Below are 23,647 nucleotides of genomic sequence, written 5' to 3' on the forward strand. Positions count from 1 at the left end.
GCGCGACAAACAGAAGCCCACGCAATCCCCACATTTCATTTTGGGTCCCATGGTGACCCTCTTTGCACAGAGGAGGAATCAGAGAGAGGAAGCTACTTTCTCAAGGTCATCATTGGAACCCAGGCGGCCCGACTCCAGAGTCTGGGTGCTTTATCACTTCACGGTGCTGAATGTCCCTTCGAGAGGCCTTCTGATGCACAGCTTTTTTTTTTTTTTTTTTAATCGTTTTTATTTTGTAAGTAATCTCTATGCCCAACGGTGAGGCTCGAACTCAGGCCCCCGGGGACCGAGAGTCACCTGCTCTACCCACAGCGCCAGCCAGATGTCCTGAGGCATTCATATTCAAGATGAGAAAGCGTGCAGGTCAAGCAAAGCGCATCAGTGGCTGGCCTGTGGACCACTGGTCTGAGACCCCTGCCCCAACCTGAGAGTCTTAGCTTGAGATCCTTGTTTGGGATTCTCAGAGTCAATGGACTCCCACACTGGCAGTATTAATGATGGGTAACATGTATCATTAATCACCCACCAGGCCTCAGAGCTTTATTTATGTTTTTTTATTTTTATTTTTTTTACATTTATTTATTTTTGAGAGAGAGAGACAGAGCACAAGTGGGGGGAGGGGCAGAGAGAAAGAAAGAGACACACAGAATCTGAAGCAGGTTCCAGGCTCTGAGCTGACGGCACAGAGCCCGACGCGGGGCTCGAACTCACAAACCGTGAGATCATGACCTGAGCCGAAGTCGGACGCTTAACCGACTGAGCCACCCAGGCGGCCCCCCCCCCCTTTTTTTTTGGCCTTCTTACTCTTCAAAATCCTATGAGGCGGGGGCCTGTGCTGTCCCAACTCAAAGATGAGGAAATTGAGGCTCAGACACCAGACCACAGGCCCAGGGCCACACTGCTAAGAGGTGGGCAGAGCTGGGGATCCTAACTCAGGCCATGGAGACCCAGAGTCCATTCTCTTTGGTGAGCTCTGCAAGCAGGCTCGGGGGAGGGGGGCACAGCTTTGGGGATCCTGACTGATTTCCCTGAGCCAGCGGCTCTCAGACAGGGGTGATTTTGCCTCCCAGGCGATATTTGGCAATGTTTGAAGACATTTGGTGATTGTCACAAAGGGTGGGGTGCTCTAGCGTCTAGTGGGTAGGGGTCAGGGAGGTCACTGAGGGCCCTACAAATCACGGGACAGCCTCCATGCTAAGGAATCCTATTTGGCCCCAAACAGAGAGGAGGTGGAGAAACCCTGGTCTGTGCCAAGCCTGGCCCGCTCTGTCCCCTGTCGACCACCCCACCCCTGAGCCCTCTCATGTTCTCTCCTTCTGATCCCTCCCTCAGTCTCTGACTTTCTCCGCTTCCCTGAGCTGAGTCTTCCTGTCTCTCTCTGTCAGTATCTCTCTCCGTCTGTATCTCTGTTTCTCTATCAGAGGTGTGGGTGACTCCTCCCATCTTAAGAGACCCTTGTCCCTTCCCCACTCCACCCCCCCAAAAAAAATAGACCCTTGTCTCCTATCCAGGGGAGCAGGGACCAGAGGCAGGGCTGGAAGGAGACCCAGAATGCTCTTTCAGGAACTTAGAAGACAGAGTCCCTTGGTCCCTCAGGAGACCAGGTAGAGGTGGAGGTGGGTGGGGCCTTCTCCTTCCCTGGGCCCCTAGGATAGGGGGCTCTCAAAAAGGCAGCCCTCCCAGCCAGTCACAATCTTTATTTTTCTTTGCCCACGCAGTTTGTTACGCCTCTAGAAGGAAAACACCTGCTCCACTTAGCCACAGTCCTCACTACTCCCTGTTGCCTTACACTGGAGGCACTTCTCTCACTTATCTAACGATGGCTCTTGAGGTTGAGACCCCTGGTCCGGGGTGATAGGATGCCAGCATTTGGGACAGGATCTGGACTAGACAATGGGAAGGATCTTAACAGGTGACCATGTTGATGGCCTGGTAAACTCTTGGCCCACACCTCTCTCCCCACCAATTGTCACACTCGGTTGTTTTGTTTTGTTTTGTTTTGTTTTGTTTTGTTTTGTTTTGTTTTCTAACATCCCAACACATCTGGCTTCCTGGTGTCCAGTCTTAGATGAGGCAGCTGGAGGGGACAGATCTGTAAGTAAGGACAGACTGTGAGCTAGCCCAGGGCTGGGTTTGCCAGGCACAGCGCAAACACGGACAATAATTAGTATTACTAGTGATAAGAGCTAACATTTATGAGGTGCTCACTATGTGTCAGATGCTGCACTCACTTGACTCCCATGCATGATCTCATTTCATAAAGGTCTAAAGCAGCTTTTCTCAAACACCTTTAAACTTGGTTTACGGTCAGAAACACACACTCTTCGTGACCTGGTATGTATTCCGGATGTATAAAGAAATTTTTCACAAAGCAACATTTTCCTTTGACTTCACGATAGTTTCAAATGATATTCTTTTTCTTTTCTTTTCTTTTCTTTCTTTCTCTTTCTTTCTTTCTTTCTTTCTTTCTTTCTTTCTTTCTCTTTCTTTCTTTCTTTCTTTCTTTCTTTCTTTCTTTCTTTCTTTCTTTCTTTCTTTCTTTCGTCTGGTCATGAGCCACTCAAGTCACAAGTCAAGGGATTGGCTATAAAGGGGCACCAGGGGAGTATTTGGGGTGATAGAAATGTTCCGGATCTTGGGGTGCCTGGGCGGCTCAGTGGGTTAAACATCCGACTCTTGGTTCGGTCATGATCTGACAGTTTGTGAGTTCGAACCCCCGGCATTGGGCTCTGCGCTGATGTGTAGAGCCCGCTTGGGATTCTCTCTCTCTTCCTCTCTCTCTGCCCCTCCTCTACTCGTGCTCTCTCTCCTCTCTCAAAATAAATAAACTTTAAAAAATGGAAAAAAAAGAAATGTTCTGAATCTTGATTGCGGTGGTGCACGCACATTTACACACAGCATACATTAGTCACAACTCACCAAGCCTTACACCTAAAAGAGTGAAATTAATTACATATAAATACAGCTCAATAAAGTTCAGTAAAAACAAGATCCACAAAAGTGATTTCACAATCCATGGTTTGCTCATGATCCCCAGTTTGAAAAACACTGGAAGGGAGGAAGAAAAGGGAAACGAATGAATGAAGGAAGGGAAGGAAGGCTGAATTAGTCCCCAGTATTTATTTATTTAGTGAGTAAGCTCTACACCCAATGTGGGGCCCGAACTCATGATCTGGAGCTTAAGAGTTGCTTGCCCTTCGGACTGAGCCAGCCAGGCGCCCCCCAACGCCCCAATATCTCAAGTCAGGAGATTTCACAGGAGATGTGCATTTCCTGTTTCTCCTGGGAAACGGAGGGACCTGGCCCCCCCGGGGGGAACCACCTTTGAGAACCTGGAGAAGCCCACCTTTGCTCGCGTCTGGCATCCTTCTCAGCCAGCCCAGTGCTGGGCACTCAGAGGCCACTGGCCCTGAGTGGGGGGGGACATAGAGGGAACTGAAGGTGTACAGGAGACAGAGCTCCGGAGCCCTTGGCGGGAGGCGGGAGGGGGGGTGGCGGGGGGAGGAAGGATAGGGGGTCACCAAGTCCAAGAGAGGGCAAGAATGACAAAGAGAAACTGAGAAAGGGAAGTGAAAGCCAGAGGGCAGGGGTGTACCTCAGTGCAGGGGCTGCCCGGGCATGTCCCCGTCAGGTGCCTGGGGCTTCCTTCTTCCCTGGGTGCCCCGTCAGATTTGTGGCAAGTGTGGCTAGGTGTGCATGCTCCAGAGTGTGTCCTGTCAGTGGGCCAGTTACCGGGAACCTTTTACAGGTGTGACTTTGTGACCGTATCGGGGGTCAATTTTTGTTGATGTCTAACTCGATCTGTGTCTGTGAAAGTCCATTTCTGACAGTTGTAACGTGCCAGCTGTGAGTTGGTGTGGGCGTGTTTGCGTGTGTCCCTGCAGGAGGGGGAGTGTCACCTAGATCGCGCTGTGTGTCCAGGTGTCCCTGTGACAGGTGTGTGTGTGTATGTCCCGCTGCGCCTATCAGGAAGCGTGCGTACGTCCTGAGAAGCTCTCAGCCTGTGAGTGTGTGTGTGTGTGTGTGTGTGTGTGTGTGTTGTGGGTGCCTGTTCCGTGGGGACGTCTGTGAACACAGTTTGTGGGTCTGGATGCGCTCATCAGTGCGGGTGCTTGTGCAACACACCCCCGCCATCGTGTCGGTCTGCGTGTCCCTGTGACCCTCTCGTCCAGCCGGACTACGCGTTTGTGCCTGGGTGTGGGAGTGTGTGTGTGCCCCGGTGTGGGAGTCTGCACATCCACGCCCCCGCCCAGGGTGTGCGTCTGTGCGTGGCCGTGTGCCTGCGAGTCGGCGTGTCCCCGTGGCCCCGTCAGCACGTGACTTTGTGTACCCCGGAGCGCCAGTCGGTCAGCCCGCGTGCACGTCTCCGGGCGCGTGGGTCTGTGGGTCTCAGTCAGTGTGTCAGTGTGTCAGCGTGGGTGTCCGGCTGTCCCGCTGTCTGGGCGGGGCCCCCGTCCGCGCGCCTCGGTCCCCCTCTCCCCGGGGCCGGGCACTGCCCCGCCCCCGGCTGCAGGGAAACCCCCGCGCGGAGGTAGGGGGCGCGGCGCGCGCCTGCAAGTCCCGACTTGTCCGCGGCGGGCGGGCGGGCGGGCGGGGCCGTGGCGTCACGCGGGGGCGGGGCGTGGGACCCGCCGGGCGGGGGCGGGGGCGGGGCGGGGCGGGGCGGGGCGGCCGCCGAGCGGGCCGGGGATCCGCCGGGCGGCCTGAGACGCGGCGCGAGCCACATGCGAGCGGGCGCCCGGCGGCGGCGGCGGCGGCAGCAAAATCGGCAGCGGCGGCCACGACGCGGACGCGCCTGCAGCCGGAGCAGGAGCAGCGGCAGCCACAGCCACAGCAGCCGCCACTGCAGTTAGAGCAGCAGTAGCAGCGGCCGCGGCAGCAGCAGCAGCAGCCGTCGCAGCGAGCGGCGCTCGGCGGGCGCGCCCTCTTGAAGGAAGCCGCCCGCCCCCCCATCGCCGCCCCCTCCGGCGTGTTCATGCCCCCGGGGTGAGTGTGCGCACCCCGAGTCCTCGCTGGCCGCGATTGGCCAGGCCGGGTGGGCTCCCTGGAGGAGGTGGCGGGAGTGCGCTGGGAGAGCAGTGGGGGCGCGCTGCATCCCCACGGCGTGCCTCCCTCTCTCCCCGCCCTCCACCCCACCAGCGACCCTGGGCTGGGGTCGCTGGGCGGGAGGCGCTAAGGGTCCGGGAGCGCAGGTGCCTCAGCGGTCTGGCGGGTTTGTTTACAAACAATGGGGTGCGGGCTCGGCAGCGCCCCCTGGCGGCCAGTGCGGGCCCGGGGAAGTGAGTCGACCCCGACTGCCCCGGCCCCCGCAGTCCGGGAGGGGCGGGCGTGGGGGGGGGGGGCCCGGCTTGTCGGGGCGGCCACACCCCAGGCGCGCGCCCGCTGGGGGCGGCGACAGGGGGCGGCACGCGGGCCGTGGAGTCTGCGGCTCCTACGGGCGGGGGCTGCGCCCCAGCAACAGCCGGTTATTGGCCCCGCGCTCGCCTGGCGGGCGGGGCGGGCGCACGTGGCGGCGGCGGGGTGGGGGGGGGGTGCTGTGACAGCGGAGGGGGGAGTCTGGGCCCGCCGTGGGAGCGCGCGTGTGCGGGGTTGTGGATCTGCAGGTGTCTCGCCTGGGTGTGTGCGTGTGCCTGTCTCCGAGTTTGTGCTGGGGTCTGCTGGGAGTGGCGGTGCCAGTCCAGGGGAGTGTTGGGGCTGTGGCCCGTCGCCGTGGGCGCTGGAGTCCCCGTGTGCATTCATGTATGCGAGGCTCTGTGTGTGCCCTGCCGGAGGGGTGGGTGTTGTTTATGTGTGCTGTACCTGGGGGGGGGGGGGGGGGTCTCGGTGAGAGTTGTGTGTGTGTGCGCGCGCGCGCTGTGTGGGGGTGACTCCGTGGGTCTGTGTCGCCTGCGCGTGCCACGGCGGGTGGACGGAGTGTTTGTGTGCTGCGAGAGTGAGCTGTGTTTGTGGGTCCGTCTGTGTGTGGCTTGCCCCATGTGCTGGGCTTGCGTCCACGGTGTGGACTGTCTGTGACTGCGTGTGTGTGCATCTCCAGGGCATGTGTCTCAGCTAAGCGTTTGTGACGGTGCGCGTGCTGAATGCGACGTCTGTGTGCTGTCCAGGCGCGTGTGTGAGTTCTCTCGGTGTCTGTGTTCTGTCCAGGTGCGTGTGTGCGCGCGCGTGCGCGCGCGCGCGCTGGGTCTGAGGGGCTTCTCTCTGTGATCGGCTGGCTCATGTGTGTCATGTGGGCTGCGTGTGTAGTGTTTATGTCGGTCACGTGAGACCAGTGTTTTCTGTGGGTGCTTTAGGTGTGCGTTGCCAGGGCTGTGTGGGATTAGAGTTGGCCGCGGTGTGTGCGTGTGTGTCCGGGGCTGACAGTTGGCGGAGGAGGGTGAGTTGATGTCTGCTCGCCTGCATCCGTGGGTCGTGGCCCTGGCCGTGGCCCGGCATGTGTGGTGACGCATCTGGGTCCGGTGACCTGTGCCTGTGGGGGCCCGACGTACATGTGTCCTGGGGGCCGAGAGTTGGTGACAAGGGGGCGTGTTTCGGTCGTGTCGGTCTGCATGTGGCCGTGGATGTGTTTCGTGTTGATGGGCGCGTAGGTCTTACCTCTTGGGTGTGCGGGGGGGAGGGGCGTGTGTGTTTGCAAAGTCTGGCAGTGCGTATTTAGTGTGTTTCCGTGTTTTCCATGGCTGTGTTGCGTGTGTGTGTCCACGGGCATGTCAACAGTGGGTCAGCATGTGAGGTTCTGGCGGTCTGTGTGTGTGTGTGTGTGTGTGTGTACACGGGGATGGAGGGGACGGGTCGTGCCAGCCAGTATGCGTTGTGTGTCTACGCCTTCGGCCGGTCTGAGTGTCTGTATGTCCACGTTGTGGCCACTGTGTGTGCGTCCCGCACTGGGTAGCAGTGTCGGAGACTGTAACCATCTCGGTGTTTCTGTGCAAGTGGGAGATGAGGGGGGAGGAGGTCAGGCTGGCCAGTCCTGAGTGAGTCCTTATCTGTGTGCCGTGGGCCTTTCGCACCCATCCCTGGTCTCTTCCATTGGGGTCCTGCATGAGTCCCTGTGTGTGCCCATCACTGTGTTCCGGAAGTTAGCCCCACCAGGCCATGCCCCCCCACCCCGGGGGACTCCCAGGCTGGGTGAGTTTGTGTTGTGAGGCTGTCAGCTCTCATACACACACACACACACCTGACAGACCCCTCCATCTGGGTCCCGCGTGAGCCCTTGGACTTGCTGTGCCTCCATCCTGTACCTCCTTGTCCCTCATGTGTGCCCATCACCATGTGCGCGGGAGGCTGTCCCCACCGGCCAGGTGCCCCGCATCAGACCCTCGGTGGGTGTGTGTCTTGTGGGGCCATCAGGCACACCTACAGTCCCCCATCCGGGGCCCTGTGTTCTGTGGGAGCCATCCCTGGGCTTCCCTGCCCCCCCCCCGAAGTGTGCTGATGGCCGCGTGCAGGAGAGGGGGTGTCCCGTGTCCCCCAGGTAGGGTGTGTGTATCGTGGGGCCCTGGTGCCCTCTGCACTTCCCCGCTGACCGCACCCCTCTCCCCCTGTCCTGCAGGCCCCAGGGAGCGCCATGGCCCGAGCACGCCAGGAGGGCAGCTCCCCGGAGCCCGTAGAGGGCCTGGCCCGCGACGGCCCGCGCCCCTTTCCCCTCAGCCGTCTGGTGCCCTCGGCCGTGTCCTGCGGCCTCTGCGAGCCCGGCCTGCCCGCCGCCCCCGCCGCCCCCGCCCTGCTGCCCGCCGCCTACCTCTGCGCCCCCACCGCCCCGCCCGCCGTCACCGCCGCCCTGGGGGGCCCCCGCTGGCCTGGGGGTCCCCGCAGCCGGCCCCGAGGTCCGCGCCCGGACGGTGAGTGCCGCCCCACAACTGGCGCCCCGGGATGCTGGGAGCCGGGAAAGAGACACTGAGGGACTGGAGAAGTGGGAGCGAGTGGGGGGAGGCGGCGAGCCGGCCGGGCCACAGGGAGGGTGTGGCCAGTGTGGTCTTTGTGTTGCAAGAAGCAGGAAGAAGGAGTGGGAGGCTGGGGGCGGGGGGGGGGGGTAGGAAGGGGGGAGGCCGAGTGGGAAGTCCCTCCTGGAATCTGACTGCAGTCCCCGAGTTGCAGCCCACGGCCTTTTCCGGGCCTGGGGCAGCAGCTGTTTCCCAGCACCGCCCCCCCCCCCCCCCCCCGCCGCCCCCCTAGTCTGGGTCTCCTTAACCTCCCAGAGGACCGTGGTTGGGGAGAGTGTGGGCAGAGCGAGAGGACTGTCACTTCAGGACTTAGGGGAGGGTGGCCTTTTGCCTTCATCTGCATCTCCGGCCAGGGCCGCCCCTCTCCGCAGTCCGGGTGGAGAGAGGAGAGGGGGAGGGGCCATTGTGCGGGGAAAGTGGGGGTGGGGGAGGCGGGAGTGGGAAAGTGAGTCTTGGGAAGGGAAGGGTTAAAGGTCCCCTGCCGGATGGGCTGTTAACCCTGTGGTGCCCTGCTCGCCCCATCGCAGGGAGCACACTCGGTGGCAGGGAAGACGCTCCTGGCTTCTCTCTCCACCCCAACCCCCGCACCCTGTGCCTGAAGCCCAGGGAGGTCAGGGGAGAGAAAACTTCCCCGGCTGAGTTCCCCGGCAGGCAGCGGGGGCAAGAGGGGACCCGGTTTCAAGCCCACAGTCACAGGTGTGGAAACTGAGGCCCCGATCTTAGGCCTTAGAGATCCCTCACACCAGGACCTGGTGTGGCAAGGAGGGAGGAAGAGACTTCGGGGCTGCTCAGAAGGGGGTGAGGCAGGAAGGCATCTCCCGAATCCCAGCCCCCGCCAGGCCCGAGCTCGGAGGCAGCCAGTCTGGCCTTCTGGTCTCCATGCCCCTGCCACATCCGGGGGGTGTGGCTTCACTGTGGTTGGACACGAGAGGGCAGGAGACCTGAGGCTTGTGACTGGGTGTAGTCAGTCGCCTTATCCCTATGTGACCTTGGGCCACTTCTTAGGGTGGGCCTTAGTTTCCCCGTCTGGTAAATGGAGCAGGCAAAATTTGGTCCCGTTTTGGAAGAGTTAGGTCGGATAAGAGGAAGGACTTCCAGACTAACATGGGTAGTGGGGGTGGTAGCTGGCTAGACAGGTGGCCCCCAGAGAGGCCTCCTCCGGGCCTCTTCTTGCTTTCTGGTGCCTGGGGAGTAGAAGCTGAGAAACCTGACTTTAGGAGGGGAAAACAGAATTGCTAGAAATGAGGCGGGGAGTAGAAAGGAAACCAGGAGGCTGGAAAAGGGAGAAGCGGGCCCTGGCTAATTGGTCCCTCGGGAACACCTCAGGGCCTGGAGGGGTGGTGGGTGCTGATCACGCCCCCCCCCCCCCCCCCGGCTTTCCCCAGGTCCTCAGCCCTCACTCTCGCCGGCAGAGCAGCACCTGGAATCGCCGGTGCCCAGCGCCCCGGGGGCCCTGGCGGGCGGCCCCACCCAGGCAGCCCCGGGAGTCCGGGGGGAGGAGGAGCAGTGGGCCCGGGAGATCGGGGCCCAGCTGCGGCGGATGGCGGACGACCTCAACGCGCTGTACGAGCGGCGGGTGAGTGCTGGGGGAGGGGAAGACGGCAGGTGGGACTTCCCGCCCGGGAGGGGGCTGCGGGCCGCCCCGCCAGATGTGCGGCAGCTGCCGCCCGGCGCGGCGGGGTCGCGCCGGGGACAGGCAGGTGGGAGGGGCGGCGGGCCCGCGGACCTGCCGAAGGGCCCGCGCCGCGGCGGGCACAGCCCGGGCAGGGGCCCGGACCGCCTCGAGCGCCGCGGCGCGCCCGTGGCCCGCGGCCGCGGGGACTGAGGGCGGCGCTCGGCGGAGCGGCTCATATATCCCGGGCTATTTATAGCCGGTGAGTCAGCAGCGGCGGCGCGGCCGCGCCCGCCCCTCCCACCCGCCGGCGCGCGGCCGGCAGCGCGTCACCCGGCTTCCCGGGCGGCCGGGGGCGGGCCCTGGAGCCCCGCCCCGCGGGACGCCCCGCCCCCAAGCCCACACCTCGGCCTCTAAAACAAAATCTGTGAAGCCTGCAGCGGAGAATGGAGAATAACAAATATCAGCGCGCCCACCACCCGGCTCTGTCCAATCCGAACATTACACCCGCACGGCTTGCTTATTGAAAGAAAAACAAAACCCGGATGTTGTGAAGCCCCTCGTTCCCTTCCCTTGACCCTCTTCTCCTCCTTTCCAAAGCAAACCTCTCAAGTTGGCTTGTCCCCTGACCCCCCGGGTGCTGATTCTTTCGCTACGTATTTATCAGGCCACGAACAGTGCTTAGGTTGGTAGGATGCTTTTTGGCTTAATGTACACGACACGGTGTGTTCCTCTCCAAACTTTCCCCCTCCCTGTATCGTGCTTTGAGATTGAGCCATGGGGGCGAAGAAGCTTTTAGCTCATACATTTTCGCTGCTGTGTAGCATTCTATCGGATCGTATAGTATCCTTGTTCATTTTCTCACTGGTGGGTATTTAGGATTTTTAAAAATGTTTCAAATGTTACTGGCCTTTTTTGTTGCTTGTTTTTTTGTTTTTTTTTTGGCGGTGGTGGTGGTGCTGGTGGTGTTTTTGGTGTCTTCCAAACGATGCCCATCTCTGGTGCACTTGTGTGTACCCCCAGGGTAGATCCCCGGGTGCTGCGCCCCCCCCCCCGGCTTTACTAGATGATTGCCAGCTTGCTCACAGAGATGTCTGTGCCAGGTGGCACCCTGTAACAGTGTGCCATTGGTAGGCTTTTTAACTAATGTCATTCTGACGTGCCCCCTTTGCTACCTCCTGGCTGCAGGAGGGAGTAATGAGGCGGCAGGGGCTGGTGCAAGGCATCCCACGCCCTGGCACCCGCTAGGATCATTAGGATGGCTTCTCTGACCTTGTCCTCAGCTGTAAGATGGCTTTCTCCTCTTTTCATGGGGCTGAGACTAGGTGGGCCCTGCTTTTAAGCACAGGGCCCGGCCATGCACTCAGGATAGGAGCGGGAGAGTGCTACAGCTTACGTGTAATTTTTACCGGTGGGGACTCTTTGCGTGTATCTAGTATCTTTTGTTCTCGCTTTGCTAGCAGTTTGGAACTGAGAGGGGCCTGGAGGCCACCCCAAGCCTTCATCCTGTCACTGGGGAGGAGGGCAGGGGGTTAGCTTTGCCTGGATATGTTTCCACGCAGCCTCCACACAGAATGTGAACTGTGGTTCTCAGCTCTTGTCCTTTTACAGATTGTTCTAGAATTGCTGAGACCGGGGCTGCTGGGCGGCTCCGTCAGTTGGGCGGCTGACTTCGGCTCAGGTCATGATCTCACAGCTCGTGAGTTCGAGCACCACGTAGGGCTCTGTGCTGACAGCTCAGAGCCCGGAGCCTGCTTCAGATTCTGTGCCTCCCTCTCTCTCTGCCCCTGCCCCGCTCACACTCTGTAACTGTCTGTCTCTCAAAAATAAACATGAAAAAGAAAAATAGACTTGCTGAGACCGTGGGCTCCCTGCTCCCTTCTCTCCCACTTGCCAGCCTTTGAGGGGAGGGCGGGACAGGCTGCCATCCAGACTCCCCTGCCGCCTCCCCCACCCCCAGCCTTGGCTGACTTTGGTGACTTTCTGGAAACTGGAGACGAGGGGCACCCCTGCTCCAAGCAAGCACTGTGCTGAGAGCATTCTGTCTTGTCTGCATCCTCTCCATCCTGTTCTGCTCTAGACGAGGATGCCCTCGTCCCCTGAGGTGGTGACATGAGCCCAGGTGGTCGAGGAACTGGGACTTGGGCCCAATTAACGACAAGAGTACCTAGGCTCTGAGGGTTGGTTCAGACTGCAGATCGCTCTTAGGACTGTGCCTCCCCTGCCACTAGCCCGCTCCAACTTCCTCTTCTCTCTCTCTCCCTAGAGACAAGAGGAGCAGCAGCGACACCGCCCCTCACCCTGGAGGGTCCTGTACAATCTCATCATGGGACTCCTGCCCTTACCCAGGGCCCGCGGGGCCCCGGAGATGGAGCCCAATTAGGTGCCTGCACCCGCCCGGTGGACGTCGGGGACTTGGGGGGCAGGACCCTCCCACCTCCTGATGCCCTGGCCAGCGCGGGGGACTTTTTCTGCACCATGTAGCATACCGGACTGCCAGCCCTGCCTGTCCCAGGGGCGGGCCAGGGCAGCCACTCCAGCCCCAGCCCCGGCCTGGCCTGGGTGCACTGACGGAGATGTGGACTCCTGGGTCCCTGGCTGAGAAGCCAGGGGAGAGAGGGCTGACGGACTGAGCGTCTGAAGGCGGCGGTGACGGAGAGGGTGGGGACAGAGCCGCCCGCCTCTGCCGCCCACCACCATCTCAGGAAAGGCTGCTGGTGCTGGCTGCCCGTTCCAGCTGCAGGGGTGACACTGGGGGAGTCTCCCTCCCAGTGCTCCTTCACTTTGGGCCTGGCCTCAGGCCCCTGGTGCTTCCCCCCCTCCTCCTGGGGAGGGGGCCCGTGAAGAGCAAATGAGCCAAACGTGACCACTAGCCTCCTGGAGCCAGAGAACGGGGTGGGTCTGATTGGCTGCCCCAGCCCAGCGCCCAGCCATCTTCCCTGAGCCAGCCGGCGGGTGGTGGGCATGCCTGCCTCACCTTCATCTGGGGGTGGCCAGGAGGGGCCCAGACTGTGAATCCTGTGCTCTGCCCGTGACCACCCCCCGCCCCATCGATCCCATTGCATAGGTTTAGAGAGAGCACGTGTGACCACTGGCATTCATTGGGGGGGTGGGATATTTTGGCGGAAACCGCCCCAGCCTTAGTCCCCAGGGCGAAGCGCTGGGGGGAAGACAGGGGAGTCAGGGAGGGGGGGAAATCGCAGAAGAGGGAGGAGTCTGGGAGTGGGGAGGGATGGCCCAGCCTGTAAAATACTGTATATGCGCTGCTGTAGATACTGGAATGAATTTTCTGTACATGTTTGGTTAATTTTTTTTGTACATGATTTTTGTATGTTTCCTTTTCAATAAAATCAGATTGGAACAGTGAATGCTTTCTGCTTTCTTTCTCCCCTGCATGCTCTGGTCCAAGCCTCTGTGACCCCTACGTGGGAGGAGGTGGGAGAGGGGGTCCATGGAGCACATCGGTCTGTCTAGCTGTATCCGAAGCGAGACTAAACAGCACGGGTGCCACAGTATGTACCCAGTCTTCACGCATCCCCATCAAAAGCAAAGCCTCATGGAGGGCAGGGTTGTTTTTTTTTTTTTTTTAAAGACTTTATTATTATTTAAAAAATATTTTGGGGAGAGCGCAAGTGGAGGAGGGGCAGAGAGAAGGGGAAAGAGGATGGGAAGCCGGCTCTGCGCGGACAGGCTGACAGCAGCGAGCCCCACGCTGGGCTCGAAACCACCAACTATGAGATCGTGACCTGAGCTGAAGTCAGACACTCAACAGACTGAGTCACCCAGGCGCCCCTAAAGATTTTAAAGTAATGTGGACACCCAGCATGGGGCTTGAACTCACAACCCAGAGATCAGGAGTTGCAGGCTCCACCCAGAGAGCCAGCCAGGCATCCTGAAGGCAGGATTGTTTTTATCTTTTTTTGGTGCTTTCTTCTCACTTCTTCCCTGCTGGAGGAAGTATGTCCTGGAAGCTCCAAATATTTACCGAATGAGTGACCTGTAACTTATTCAGAAGCACCACCATGAGGAGTCCCTGGGAAATGTGTTGGTAAGGAGGTGGACCTTGTCCCCACCCTCAAGAAGGCAGGTGACATCTGGGAGAGCACCTCAGGCTAAGATCAAAGTGAAGCTTCACCTACACGCGGCGGCTGCCCTAGAGCCTAAGACGCGGCCTGGCATAAAAAGCCTGTAATTAATTAGCGGGGCCCCTACCGCTATCTTCCTGAAAACGGGCAACTGGCCAAATGCTTTCCCTACGCCCTCTCCTACACGACTGGCCCAGACACAGGTTGTGCTTCGGGGAGTCCTCACCCGTAAGGGGGAAATTCAGGGGAAATGGTCCTTCTCCTGAAAGACCGGGGTAAGGTAACCGGGATCCATCACTTTGGACAGGGATTTGGCAACAGCTCGTCAAGCAAAGGATGCGCGTAATCTATGCCAGCAATCGCCTTCCCGGGTGTCCTCCCTTAGCAGTGGACGCGCACAAGTGTCCATGTGTCGGCCAACCATCCGACACGGTATCCGACAGCAGTTGAAAGGGTCTCAAGCCGTGCAACAGAACAGACAGCACTTAGCCGGAATGAACTAGAACACTGCGAACGACAAATGATGGCGAGGAAAGCAAGTGGCAAGATGGTGGTGGGTACTTGAGTGCGTCTTCTTCTCCAGATCGTCCCTTGTGCTTAAATGCCTGTGCACAGAGCCGGAGGCCCCTGGCCGGGGGGAGGGGTGAGGGGGGGTGGTGTTCACACCCAGCTGTGTGGCAGCCGATGCTTCCTGCCCCTGCAACCGACGCCTTCCTCTTTCCAGCAACTTTGTGGAAATATTGATAGGGCCCAATTGGATCCATTGATTTATTTACTTTCCCTTTCCGTTCCTCTTTCCTCTCTCCTGTCTTCTGTTGGATTTATGAATGCCTTTTTGAATGCTTTGAGGCTTCTCTCTTGGTACTTCAGCTTTTAGTACTGCTCTAGGGATTAAACACACATCCTTACCTCTTCTCGGTCTAATCAGGGTCAGCATTGAACCACTTCACTTACACGGTAGAGATGGCCGCCGCGTAGGCCGCTGGTCCGTCCCACCCTTCCCACCATTTTGTAGCTCCAGCTTGCATCTCCACGCATTACAGAGTCCGCAGGGCAAGGCCAGAACTTTTGCTTGAACTCGAAGGACTTCCATTAACATTTTGTATAGTGTAGTTTTTGCCGGTGACAAGTTCCCTTTAGTCTCCGTTTATCTGAAAACGGCTGGTCTTCACTGGCTGTAGAATCCTCGGGTTGACCGTTTCTTTGCCCTATCTTGACGACGTTCCGATCTCTGGCCTCCCATTTCTGAGGACAAATCCAGGATCACCCGAATCACAGTTCCCTTGATTGTAGTATGCTATTTTGGTAAGGCTGCTTTCAAGACTTTATTTAAAAGGTCTTTTCCTCTTTTTCAGACTGGATAATTCCTACGAATGTAGTTTCAGCGCATGAAACCGCTCATCCCCTTTCTGCTGTTAGGTCTACCAGTGAATTTTAAAAATTGCTGATATTGTATTTTCAGTGTTAGAACATCCATTTGGTTGTTTCCATTTTCTTTCTCTGTGGGGACTTCCTATTTTGCAACATACATGTATTTTTCTTATACCTCAATGAGCATAATTGTAGTAATTGCTTTAAAGTCCTTGTCTGTTGATTCCAAGTTTTTTTTTTAAATTTCCTTAACATACGCTCCACGCCCAGTGTGGGGCTTGAACTCACAACCGTGAGATCAAGAGTCATGTGCTCTGAGCCAGCCAAGCACCAACCCCCCCCCCCCCAACACTTGGGTTCTCTTGGTCATCTTGTCTTTTCCCTTGAAAATGAGTCACATTTCCCTCATTCTATGTATATTGGGTAATTCTGCCTTGTGTCCCAGATAGTGTTACATTGTAGCCATTCTGGATTCTGTTATATTCCTCCAAAGGATGTGAATGTTCTTGTCTTGGGGAGACCTGGAAATCCCAGATTCACACTGTTGTAGTTGCTGACAGTGTAAATCCAGTTTGTTTCAGTTATGCTGAGTTGGCCCCACACATCCATAGCCCAGTGGTCAGCAAGAGACTTGGGTTGAATTTATACTTACAACTTGGGGTTTCCCTTCCCTGGCACCCTCCTTTCCAGTAGCTGTGGTTATTCGGGGTTCTGTCCTCTGCTTCTTCAGGCCATAAGATAGACGCTTTTCTACCTGAGTTTTAGCTCCCTGGCACAGTGCCAGGGGCCGCAGCCTGCCCTCAGCTAACACCGTAGGCAAACACACACACACCAGAAAACTACTGTGGTGGGGGCTCTTGCTGCAACTTTCAACTGCCTCCCCCAAACCCACCTGCTTTTTAATCACTATCCTGAGGTTTCCAGTTTTGTTTTGGGTTTTGGTATTTTGTCTAGAATGTATAGTTATCTGCAGGGAGACGGTTGTTAGAAACCTAATGCATCATACCATAAGCAGAACTGCTGGTTGTTGTTGTTTTTTTTTTTTTAATGTTTACTTATTTTGAGAGAGAGAGAGAGAGAGAGAGAGAGAAAAGAAAGAGCAAGCAGGAGAGGGGCAGAGGGAGAGGGAGACAGAGAATCCCAAGCAGGCTGCCACTGTCAGTGCAGAGCCTGATTCAGGGCTCGAGCCTACGAACTGCGGGATCATGACCTAAGCCGAAACCAAGAGTCGGATGCTTAACTGACTGAGCCACCCAGGTGCCCTTGTATTTTCTTTTTAATAGACCTTAGTTATCATTTTTTAGGACTGGAAGTGGGGAATCCTAACTCTCCAGGTTAGATGGAGAGTCAGGGGCCCAGGGACAAAGTCAGAGAAGGCCAGATTTTATTAGCAACGTCCAAAGCTCTCCTAGGAACACAAAAGGCGGCTCACTTGTTCCAGAGGGAATGGAAACACCTAAAGTCACCTCTGTGGCCTTTTCCCTCAGAACCAAGGTGCCGAAGCCCTGCAACTTGGCAGAGTTGAGACTCAGAGCACCTGGCGAATGAGGTCCAGGACTGAACCTTTGCCACTGGCGAGCTGTGCCCCCTCTAGCAAGCTAATACCCAACTTGAACTGGTGCTCCCCACCCAGCTCCAGTAATCCCACCCTGCAATGGTGGCTTCTGGAAGGGACAGATTTACTTTTCATTGTTTATGTTGTTTTTTCTTCCTTAAAAAGACTGCATGTCTTTGTAAACCTTTCAAGTTCTGCACTACGTGGCCAAATGATCTCTCCGAACAACAAATGACATGTAAAATGCTACCATGCTAGTCTTTTGGAAGGAATCAACATCCCAAATGCATTTATACACTCCCTGATGTCAGACTTTGGGAAGTCTTTCCCAAGTGTGTCCAAAGGAAACCAGCTCAATGTCACTCAACAGCAGACTGATTAAATAGCTTATGGTTCAGTGTGGTTTTGGAACTCGGTGCACAATGCACTGACAAGGACCTCCAGGACAGAGAGAAAGCAAGATGCAAGAAAAGCTAATGCTACATGTGCGTAACAGTAACTAACACAGAGCGATGGTCACTCGTCCAAGGTCACATAGCTACATGGTAGGGTCTGCATTTAAACCTACCAGTCTGATTTAAAAGAAAAAAAATTAAAAAAAAAAGGGGGGGGTGCCTGGGTGGCTCAATCGATTACGCGTTCGACTTCAGCTCAGGTCACGATCTTGCAGGTTTGTGGGTTTGAGCCCCGCATGAGGCTCTGTGCTGACAGTTCAGAACCTGGAGCCTGCTTTGGATTCTGTGCCTCCCTCTCTCCCTCCGCCCCTCCCTCACTTGTATGCGCTCGTTCTCAAAAATAAACATTAAAGAAAAAAACTTAAACCTGCCAATCTGGAAGGATTCACTCTCCAAGGCTGCCAAAGGTGACCTCTGGGAGGTAGATATGAAAAAATCCCCGAGTTTGGCAGTGGGCAAGGGGGCGGGGGCAACGACAACTTTTCACCCCTATGTATGTGTTGCTTGAATGTTTTACTACAAGCTTAAAAACAGAACCTACCTGTCCTTCTGGATCGAGATGAAGGCCCTCCCTCAACTCCGGGTCTGCCTGATGGTTTTCAGAGGTGACCACTAGGTCTCAGGACCTCGTGAAGGCAAAACCTGAGTCAGTGACAAGCAGCGGTGCAACTAGATGGTGTCTGCGAAGTGTCCTGCGTAGAAGCCTCCCCGTCAGCCCACATTCTGGCCCTTCCCTGGGGGAGGCTGTGCCCTCATCTGCAGTATGGGCGTCCACCCCCGCGGGGTTCCTGCGAGGACCACTTTAGCTAAAGCACAAGTGCTGTTAAGGGCAGGAGGCAGTCAGCGTGGGGAGGTTAGCCATCAGTAGGCTCTTCTGACCTGCCAACCGCGACCTAAGCCTCCATTTCTCTATCTGAAAAGGGCAAACTGGACATACCTCAACAGACAGACACGTTTGGATTTACAAAAAAAAAAAAAAAAAAAAAAAAGCCAGAAACTGACAAAAGGGGTCTGCACTGCAAAGGGAAACCACAGAACGTAGGGCTCTGATGGGACCGAGAGCTTTTTTTATTGTTGTACTTTTTTACCTTTGCATGTGTTACTTTTCTGAGTAGCACCTGTTCCACTAGAATGTTCTGAGGCTTCGACACATTAAGCACTTAACAGAGTTTGGCTACTACACATACCACAAACAACAGAAGTGGGGTGTGGAGTGGAGAAACCTGGCAGGCCCGAAGTCAGCCCACTTCCTTTCATTTGGCAACTCTAGCATCCCAAAAGTATTTGTTACCTTTACAGATTAAAAAAAAAATTAAGTTTATTAATTTTGAGCGGGGAGGAGCAGAGAGAGAGACAGGGAGAGAGAATCCCAAGCAGGCTCTGCGCTGTCAGCGCAAAGCCCGATGCAGGGCTCGAACTCCTGAACGGTGAGATCACGACTTGACTCAAGATCAAGAGTTGGACGCTCAACTGACAGAACCACCAGGGCGCCCCTACCTTTTACAGATAGATTAGATCCTCCTTCCCAAGTAGGCTAGAAATCTCCCGGAGGGATTAGAAACCACAGGATAATCATTGTGCTCTTCCTGGAGACTTGGGGAAATCCATTTTTATGGTAATACTATCATGTAATCTGGGAGAATATGAAATGTGAAGATATGAGAATAAAGACGTTTCTCGCCTGAGGCTGGCAGCTTCCAGCACCACCCCTAGATTCCCGAGGGGTCCATTCTGGATGACTCAATTTCTGCCACAAGGGGTACAGAGGTGAAGTCTGAAACGCGTCAGAAAAGATTCTAGGATGACAGTTTTGTTTCTATCCATCCAGACCCACCTGCTCCCCCTTGTGACCAAGGCCCCACATTACCAAGCTCGAAATTTCAAAGAAAGGGTATTTTCACACACTGATAATTGGTGCCCCTAATTTGACACTGACAGGGTGCAGAAAGGGCCCCCCCCAGAAACACAGCCCTAGTCTCCCCTAGGGAAGGGCAGAGGTGACCAGGAGAGTCGGGGAATTGAGTTGCCCCTCCCTGGGGAGACCATTTTTTTGTTCTCTCACTGTAGCAGGATGCAAATACGAAAGGAGCTGCTGATTGGATTTGTTCAAACGGGCCAGACTCACACCTCACACACTTCTACATTAAGGGAGAAACCCGAGGAGGGTGACGAGAAGTGGAACATACTCAGGCTGCCGAGTCAAGACAAAGCCGGTGTCTGAACCAATGAAAGCTCTGACCTCTACCAGCTGTGGGACTCGAGGCACATTACTGAAGTGTCATGGAACTTTAAAACGAAGCTGGGGCGCCTGGGTGGCTCAGTAGGTTAAGTATCCAACTCTTGTTCTCAGCTTAGGCCACGAACTCACGGTTCGTGAGTTCAAGCCCCGCATCAAGGCTCTGTGGTGACACACAAGGTCTGCTTGGGATTCTCTCTCCTCTCTTTGCTGCTCCCCCCTTGTCTCGCTCAAAATCAACTTTAAAAAATAAAATAAAACGAAGCTATTGTGACTGTGAGTCTGCACAGTGCCTGGTACACAGAGAATCTAAACAGAAGGCAGCATCAGTATCTCCTCTTTTACTTCTTTCTTCTTTCCCGTCAAATAGAATTCTTGTCACTGAGACCAACCGCTATGGACCTGAATTATTCAAGAGACAGGTGGAACCAGAAGCTTCTATGCACTCTAGAATTTGAACAATCTAATTCTTGATGCATTACCCAGTAAAACAGTGGCAGGAATGGTGATGGAGGGGAGGAATCTCTGAGTCACATGGAAGCATCCAGTAAGATTTCTTCAGGTTAAAAAAAGCAATTGGTAGGATCACTTCCTGTCACAGGAAGATGTTTATAATGTGGAAGAAAAACAAATCCTAAAGCAAATAACTTTATTTCTATCATTCCTTTTTAAAGAACCAAGGAAATATAGAAAATATAAAAAACCACACAAACAGCTGCAATTCAGGGGGGAAAGGAAGGACTGACGGGGCCCTCGAAAGCAACAGCCTCCAGGATGGTCTGAGCTGCATCGGGGATGGGGGCTCCGAGAAGACGGGCTCTCACATCCTAGCTTGGACCCCAGTAAATCAGAACCCCCAGGGGCTGGGACCCCGGCACCTGCCTTTTTAATACAAGTTTTCCCATTAATATACACTTTGCAAGGTCTCGCCCTAATGCCCGAGGGAACTTTGGTAACATTTCCTCTCTTCCAAAATCCAGGCTGAAACCCAACTAATCCTGAACTAAAGCTCCAGAACAGCACACCAGATGGCACCTGTTGTTTTTCGGGAGCTCCGACTCGAGGAAATACATCCCGCCTGCCACGTCGTTTCCGCTCTAGGGCACCTGTCTGCATTTGGGACTGTGGCTCCACTAGTGTTTCACGGGGCCCGGCCTTACTCCCCACCTGGAGTCATCGTCTTCTTGTCTGTATGACATCAGGCGGGGAGTAGGTCCAAGAAGGTGGTGAGAGGATGCTAAGCGATGAGGCGTGCTGGTTCTGGGCGGGCATCTCCCGCAGTGCCCCAGAGGCCTGGCGACACCCAGACAGAGGGACGCATCACAGGGGGCTCTCTGGTGATGCCCAGCGAACAGCCCTGGACGGTGCCGGGACGGGGGCGGCCAGTCCCCACGCCCCGCGTTTCGCAGCTGCTGGCGCTCGCAAGTCGCGTGTCTGCACAACCTCACTGCTCCCAGGAGGTGGTCCGGACCGGTGCGAAGACTTCAGCTCTTCCCTCGCCTGGAGCCGCCTTCGTGGGGGGAGGGGACGGGAAGGCGCGGGCAGGCTGCAGGCTAGCGTCGCCGGGGCCGCCAGATCTCGGTTCACTTGGGGCCAAGGCACTCCACAATCCCATTCCCCTTCATGCCGTCAAAAAAGAAGAAGTTGTTGTGAGGAGGGTCCCTCTGAGACAGGGCCTGGTGAGAAGAACAAGAAGAGGGCTCAGCTCAGATGCTTTCAAACGGATAACAGGGCGAGAAAAAGAAAAAAACCTCAAGCACTAAGATCTTCTAAAACTGCGCAGTTTGGGCACTGGCTCTCAAAGGAGGTGGATTTTGCTTCCCGGGGGCTAACGGGCCATGTCTGACACATTACTGTGCCTGCCAGGCTTCTGCTTTGTCCCTTACCAGTCGGGGGTCTCTGGACAAATCAGTTAGCCGCGCCGAACCCCGTTTTCCCATGTGAGATGAAAACACTACCTGTACTGTCCTAGGCTTAAAAGAGATGATGTGCCTCAACTGCCTGAGAGTACACTCCACGTGCAGGGGCCTGCTGGCCATGGGCAGCAGTAATTATTTATGACTGTCCAACTGAGAAAGGAGGCAGCTTGTCCCGACACGGTGCAGGCGGCAGCCGTCATCACCTGTGGGGCCACACACTGATGCGGAAGCAGCTCTCCTATGAGGAGACACGTTTCCTGCGATCTTCTGCATGGTGGGCCGGGGCTAAGATCCAGAAAGGCTGGGAGGTACCATTTAGCCATGGAAATGGTGATTATTTTGCGAGGCTAACAGAAGTACACAGCACATTAAAAAAAAAATTTTTTTAATGTTTTATTTTTGAGAGCCAGAGCCAAAGCATGAGTAGGGGAGGGGCAGAGAGAGAGAGAGAGAGAGAGAGAGAGAATCCAAAGCAGGCTCCAGGCTCTGAGCCATCATCACAGAGCTCAACAAGGGGTTCGAACCCACAAACCGTGAGATCATGACCTGAGCCAAAGTTGGAGGCTTAACCAACTGAGCCACCCAGGTGCCACACCCCCACAGCACCTTTAATATGTTTTTATTTACTTTTCAGAGAGAGAGAGAGAGAGAGAGAGAAAGCGAGCATGCGAGAGAGTGAGCACAAGCTGGGGAGAGACAGAGAGAGGGAAACATGGAATCCAAAGCAAGCTCCAGGCTCCAGGCTCTGAGCTGTCAGTACGGAGCCTGACATGGGGCTCAAACTCGTGAATCGCGAGATCATCACCTGAGCCGAAGTCAGACGCTCAACCGACTGAGCCACCCAGGGGACCCCACAACACCTTAAAGATGGGGCTAGCCCTCCTGAAATTACATGCTGAATCATGTGTACTAGAGGACGGACTCATACGTGTCAATGAGTTTTCTCAGAGGTTCTTAATCAAAAAGGACTGCCATTTAAAGACATGGACATGATCCAAGCAAAAACCTCTAGGCAGGAGCACCATGCCTGTCATTCTTAAAGGACCTTTTTTACAAGGTTAGGAACACGCTCGAAATATCTTGAACTTCTCTCTGAATTGGGCACTAATCCCAACCTGTTTCTTCATCTGTAAAATGGGGTAATTATACCTACTTCAAGTGGTTGTTCAACCATCCATCCACGGAAACCACCTAGAGCATCCACCCCTGTGCCAGGTATCGTGTTAGGTACTGAGGATTCCGAAACACGGTTAAGACAGAGGTTCGCTTTCCTGCGCACACATACAAAATGGCAAATCGACAGCACCTGCCTGGTATAGTTTTTGGTGAACATGAAACACGATCAAGCTTGCAATGCGTCTGGCCCGTAATAAATTCTCAAAAAGTGGGAGGTGCTATTATGAACAGGAGCCAGGGGGTCTCTCACCAAACCGTGAGGAGATCGCAGGCACTCAGCCGGGTGGAAGGGCCCAAGAGCCCACAGTTAGAAGTTCTAGACCCTAGAACTCAAGTTACAGGAGGTGACACAACGGGGCCCGATATGGCCGCCGCCGCCATACTGCAGGCAGGGAGGCCTAGCAGGGACAGCGGGAGACAAAGGAAGGACGACTTACACCTAGGGAAGCATGACGGGACAAGGGACGTGGACGGAAGATGCAGTGTTTGGAATGATGGCAGGAAGGAAGAAAAGAAGAGGATTCCAAGGGAAGAGACTTACGTTTGCCCCCCGCCTCCTAACATTTATTATTATGGGTGGTCAGATGGTCGTCAGGAGAGAAGGGGGGAAGGTCTGCGGCCCTCAGATTGTGGAACCCTGGTGCCAACTGGCTGAAGGCAATACTGTGTTAAGTAAGGGTGGGGTGGCAGGGACAAGACACCAGGCCATGGGGTGAACACGGGGCAAAAGGTAAAGTGCTTCCCAAGCAAGATGGGGGTAGGGGGAGATTCCAAACACACCCAGCAACCAAGAATGCAGAGTACTCTGGCCGTCTGGGATAAACAGAAACAAGATGCGGGCAACAGCTGTCCCCAGCAGGCAGGAAGGAGGGGGCTGCATTAGAGGTTAGGACTGGGACGCAGGGAAGCCACTGCAAACAATGGGGTCAAGGCCAGCTGCCCCGACCCCTAATCTCCATCCCACGTGAAAAACCCAGGGAGCAGCTTCTCGGCGGGGGGTACAAAGTGTGGCCGAAGACACAGAGGCGGTGTCCCGGGTCCATGCGGACAGCACCTGAAGCACAAGGGCCGAGCGGGGAGGGGCACAGGCTCCGAGGCCAGACGGCCCGGGCTCGGATCCTGGTGCCGCCATTCTCTGCGCCTCGGCTCCTCCTCTGTGCCTCGGGGGTCGCACCAGTTCCCACCTCCGAGGGTTGCTGTGAGGAAGAGATGAGCACATCCACGTGAAGAACGTGGTCTGAGTGAGGGTACAGGGTGGGCCTTTGATACGCGCTGTTGTCACGGTAACAGGTTACGGAAACGCG

General features: G+C 56.0%; 2 protein-coding genes across 4 annotated transcripts in view; one reads left to right on the plus strand and one right to left on the minus strand.

Annotated features, from left to right (window-relative positions):
* Positions 1-3,683: 3,683 nt before the first annotated feature.
* On the plus strand, positions 3,684-12,016 carry BBC3 (BCL2 binding component 3). Of its 3 annotated transcripts, none has more exons than XM_042969801.1 (4): positions 3,684-3,748; positions 7,544-7,832; positions 9,320-9,510; positions 11,813-12,016. In XM_042969801.1, exons 2-4 carry the CDS (start codon positions 7,559-7,561, stop codon positions 11,927-11,929), a joined length of 582 nt encoding a protein of 193 aa, XP_042825735.1. In that variant the 5' UTR covers positions 3,684-3,748; positions 7,544-7,558; the 3' UTR covers positions 11,930-12,016. The 3 variants fall into 3 exon arrangements, with proteins under 3 accessions (XP_042825735.1, XP_042825734.1, XP_042825733.1); XM_042969800.1 differs by lacking the exon at positions 3,684-3,748 and adding an exon at positions 4,719-4,986; XM_042969799.1 differs by lacking the exon at positions 3,684-3,748 and adding an exon at positions 5,848-7,119.
* A 7,864-nt stretch (positions 12,017-19,880) lies between these two features.
* SAE1 (SUMO1 activating enzyme subunit 1) overlaps positions 19,881-23,647 on the minus strand; it is a 72,493-nt gene continuing 68,726 nt past the window's right edge. Inside the window, exon 9 of the mRNA XM_042968531.1 lies at positions 19,881-20,924. Coding sequence (XP_042824465.1) covers positions 20,832-20,924 — 93 coding nt within the window. The 3' untranslated portion in view covers positions 19,881-20,831. The remainder of the gene's footprint in view (positions 20,925-23,647) is intronic.

The sequence above is a fragment of the Panthera tigris genome, chromosome E2, assembly GCF_018350195.1.
Source record: "Panthera tigris isolate Pti1 chromosome E2, P.tigris_Pti1_mat1.1, whole genome shotgun sequence".
Lineage (NCBI taxonomy): Eukaryota > Metazoa > Chordata > Mammalia > Carnivora > Felidae > Panthera > Panthera tigris.

Coding starts and splice junctions, on each gene's coding strand:
- BBC3 (XM_042969799.1), top strand. CDS start 7,087: ATGCCCCCCCACCCCGGGGGACTCCCAGGCTGG. Junction 7,833..9,319: donor CCGAGGTCCGCGCCCGGACG/GTGAGTGCCGCC, acceptor GGCTTTCCCCAG/GTCCTCAGCCCTCACTCTCG. Junction 9,511..11,812: donor ACGCGCTGTACGAGCGGCGG/GTGAGTGCTGGG, acceptor CTCTCTCCCTAG/AGACAAGAGGAGCAGCAGCG.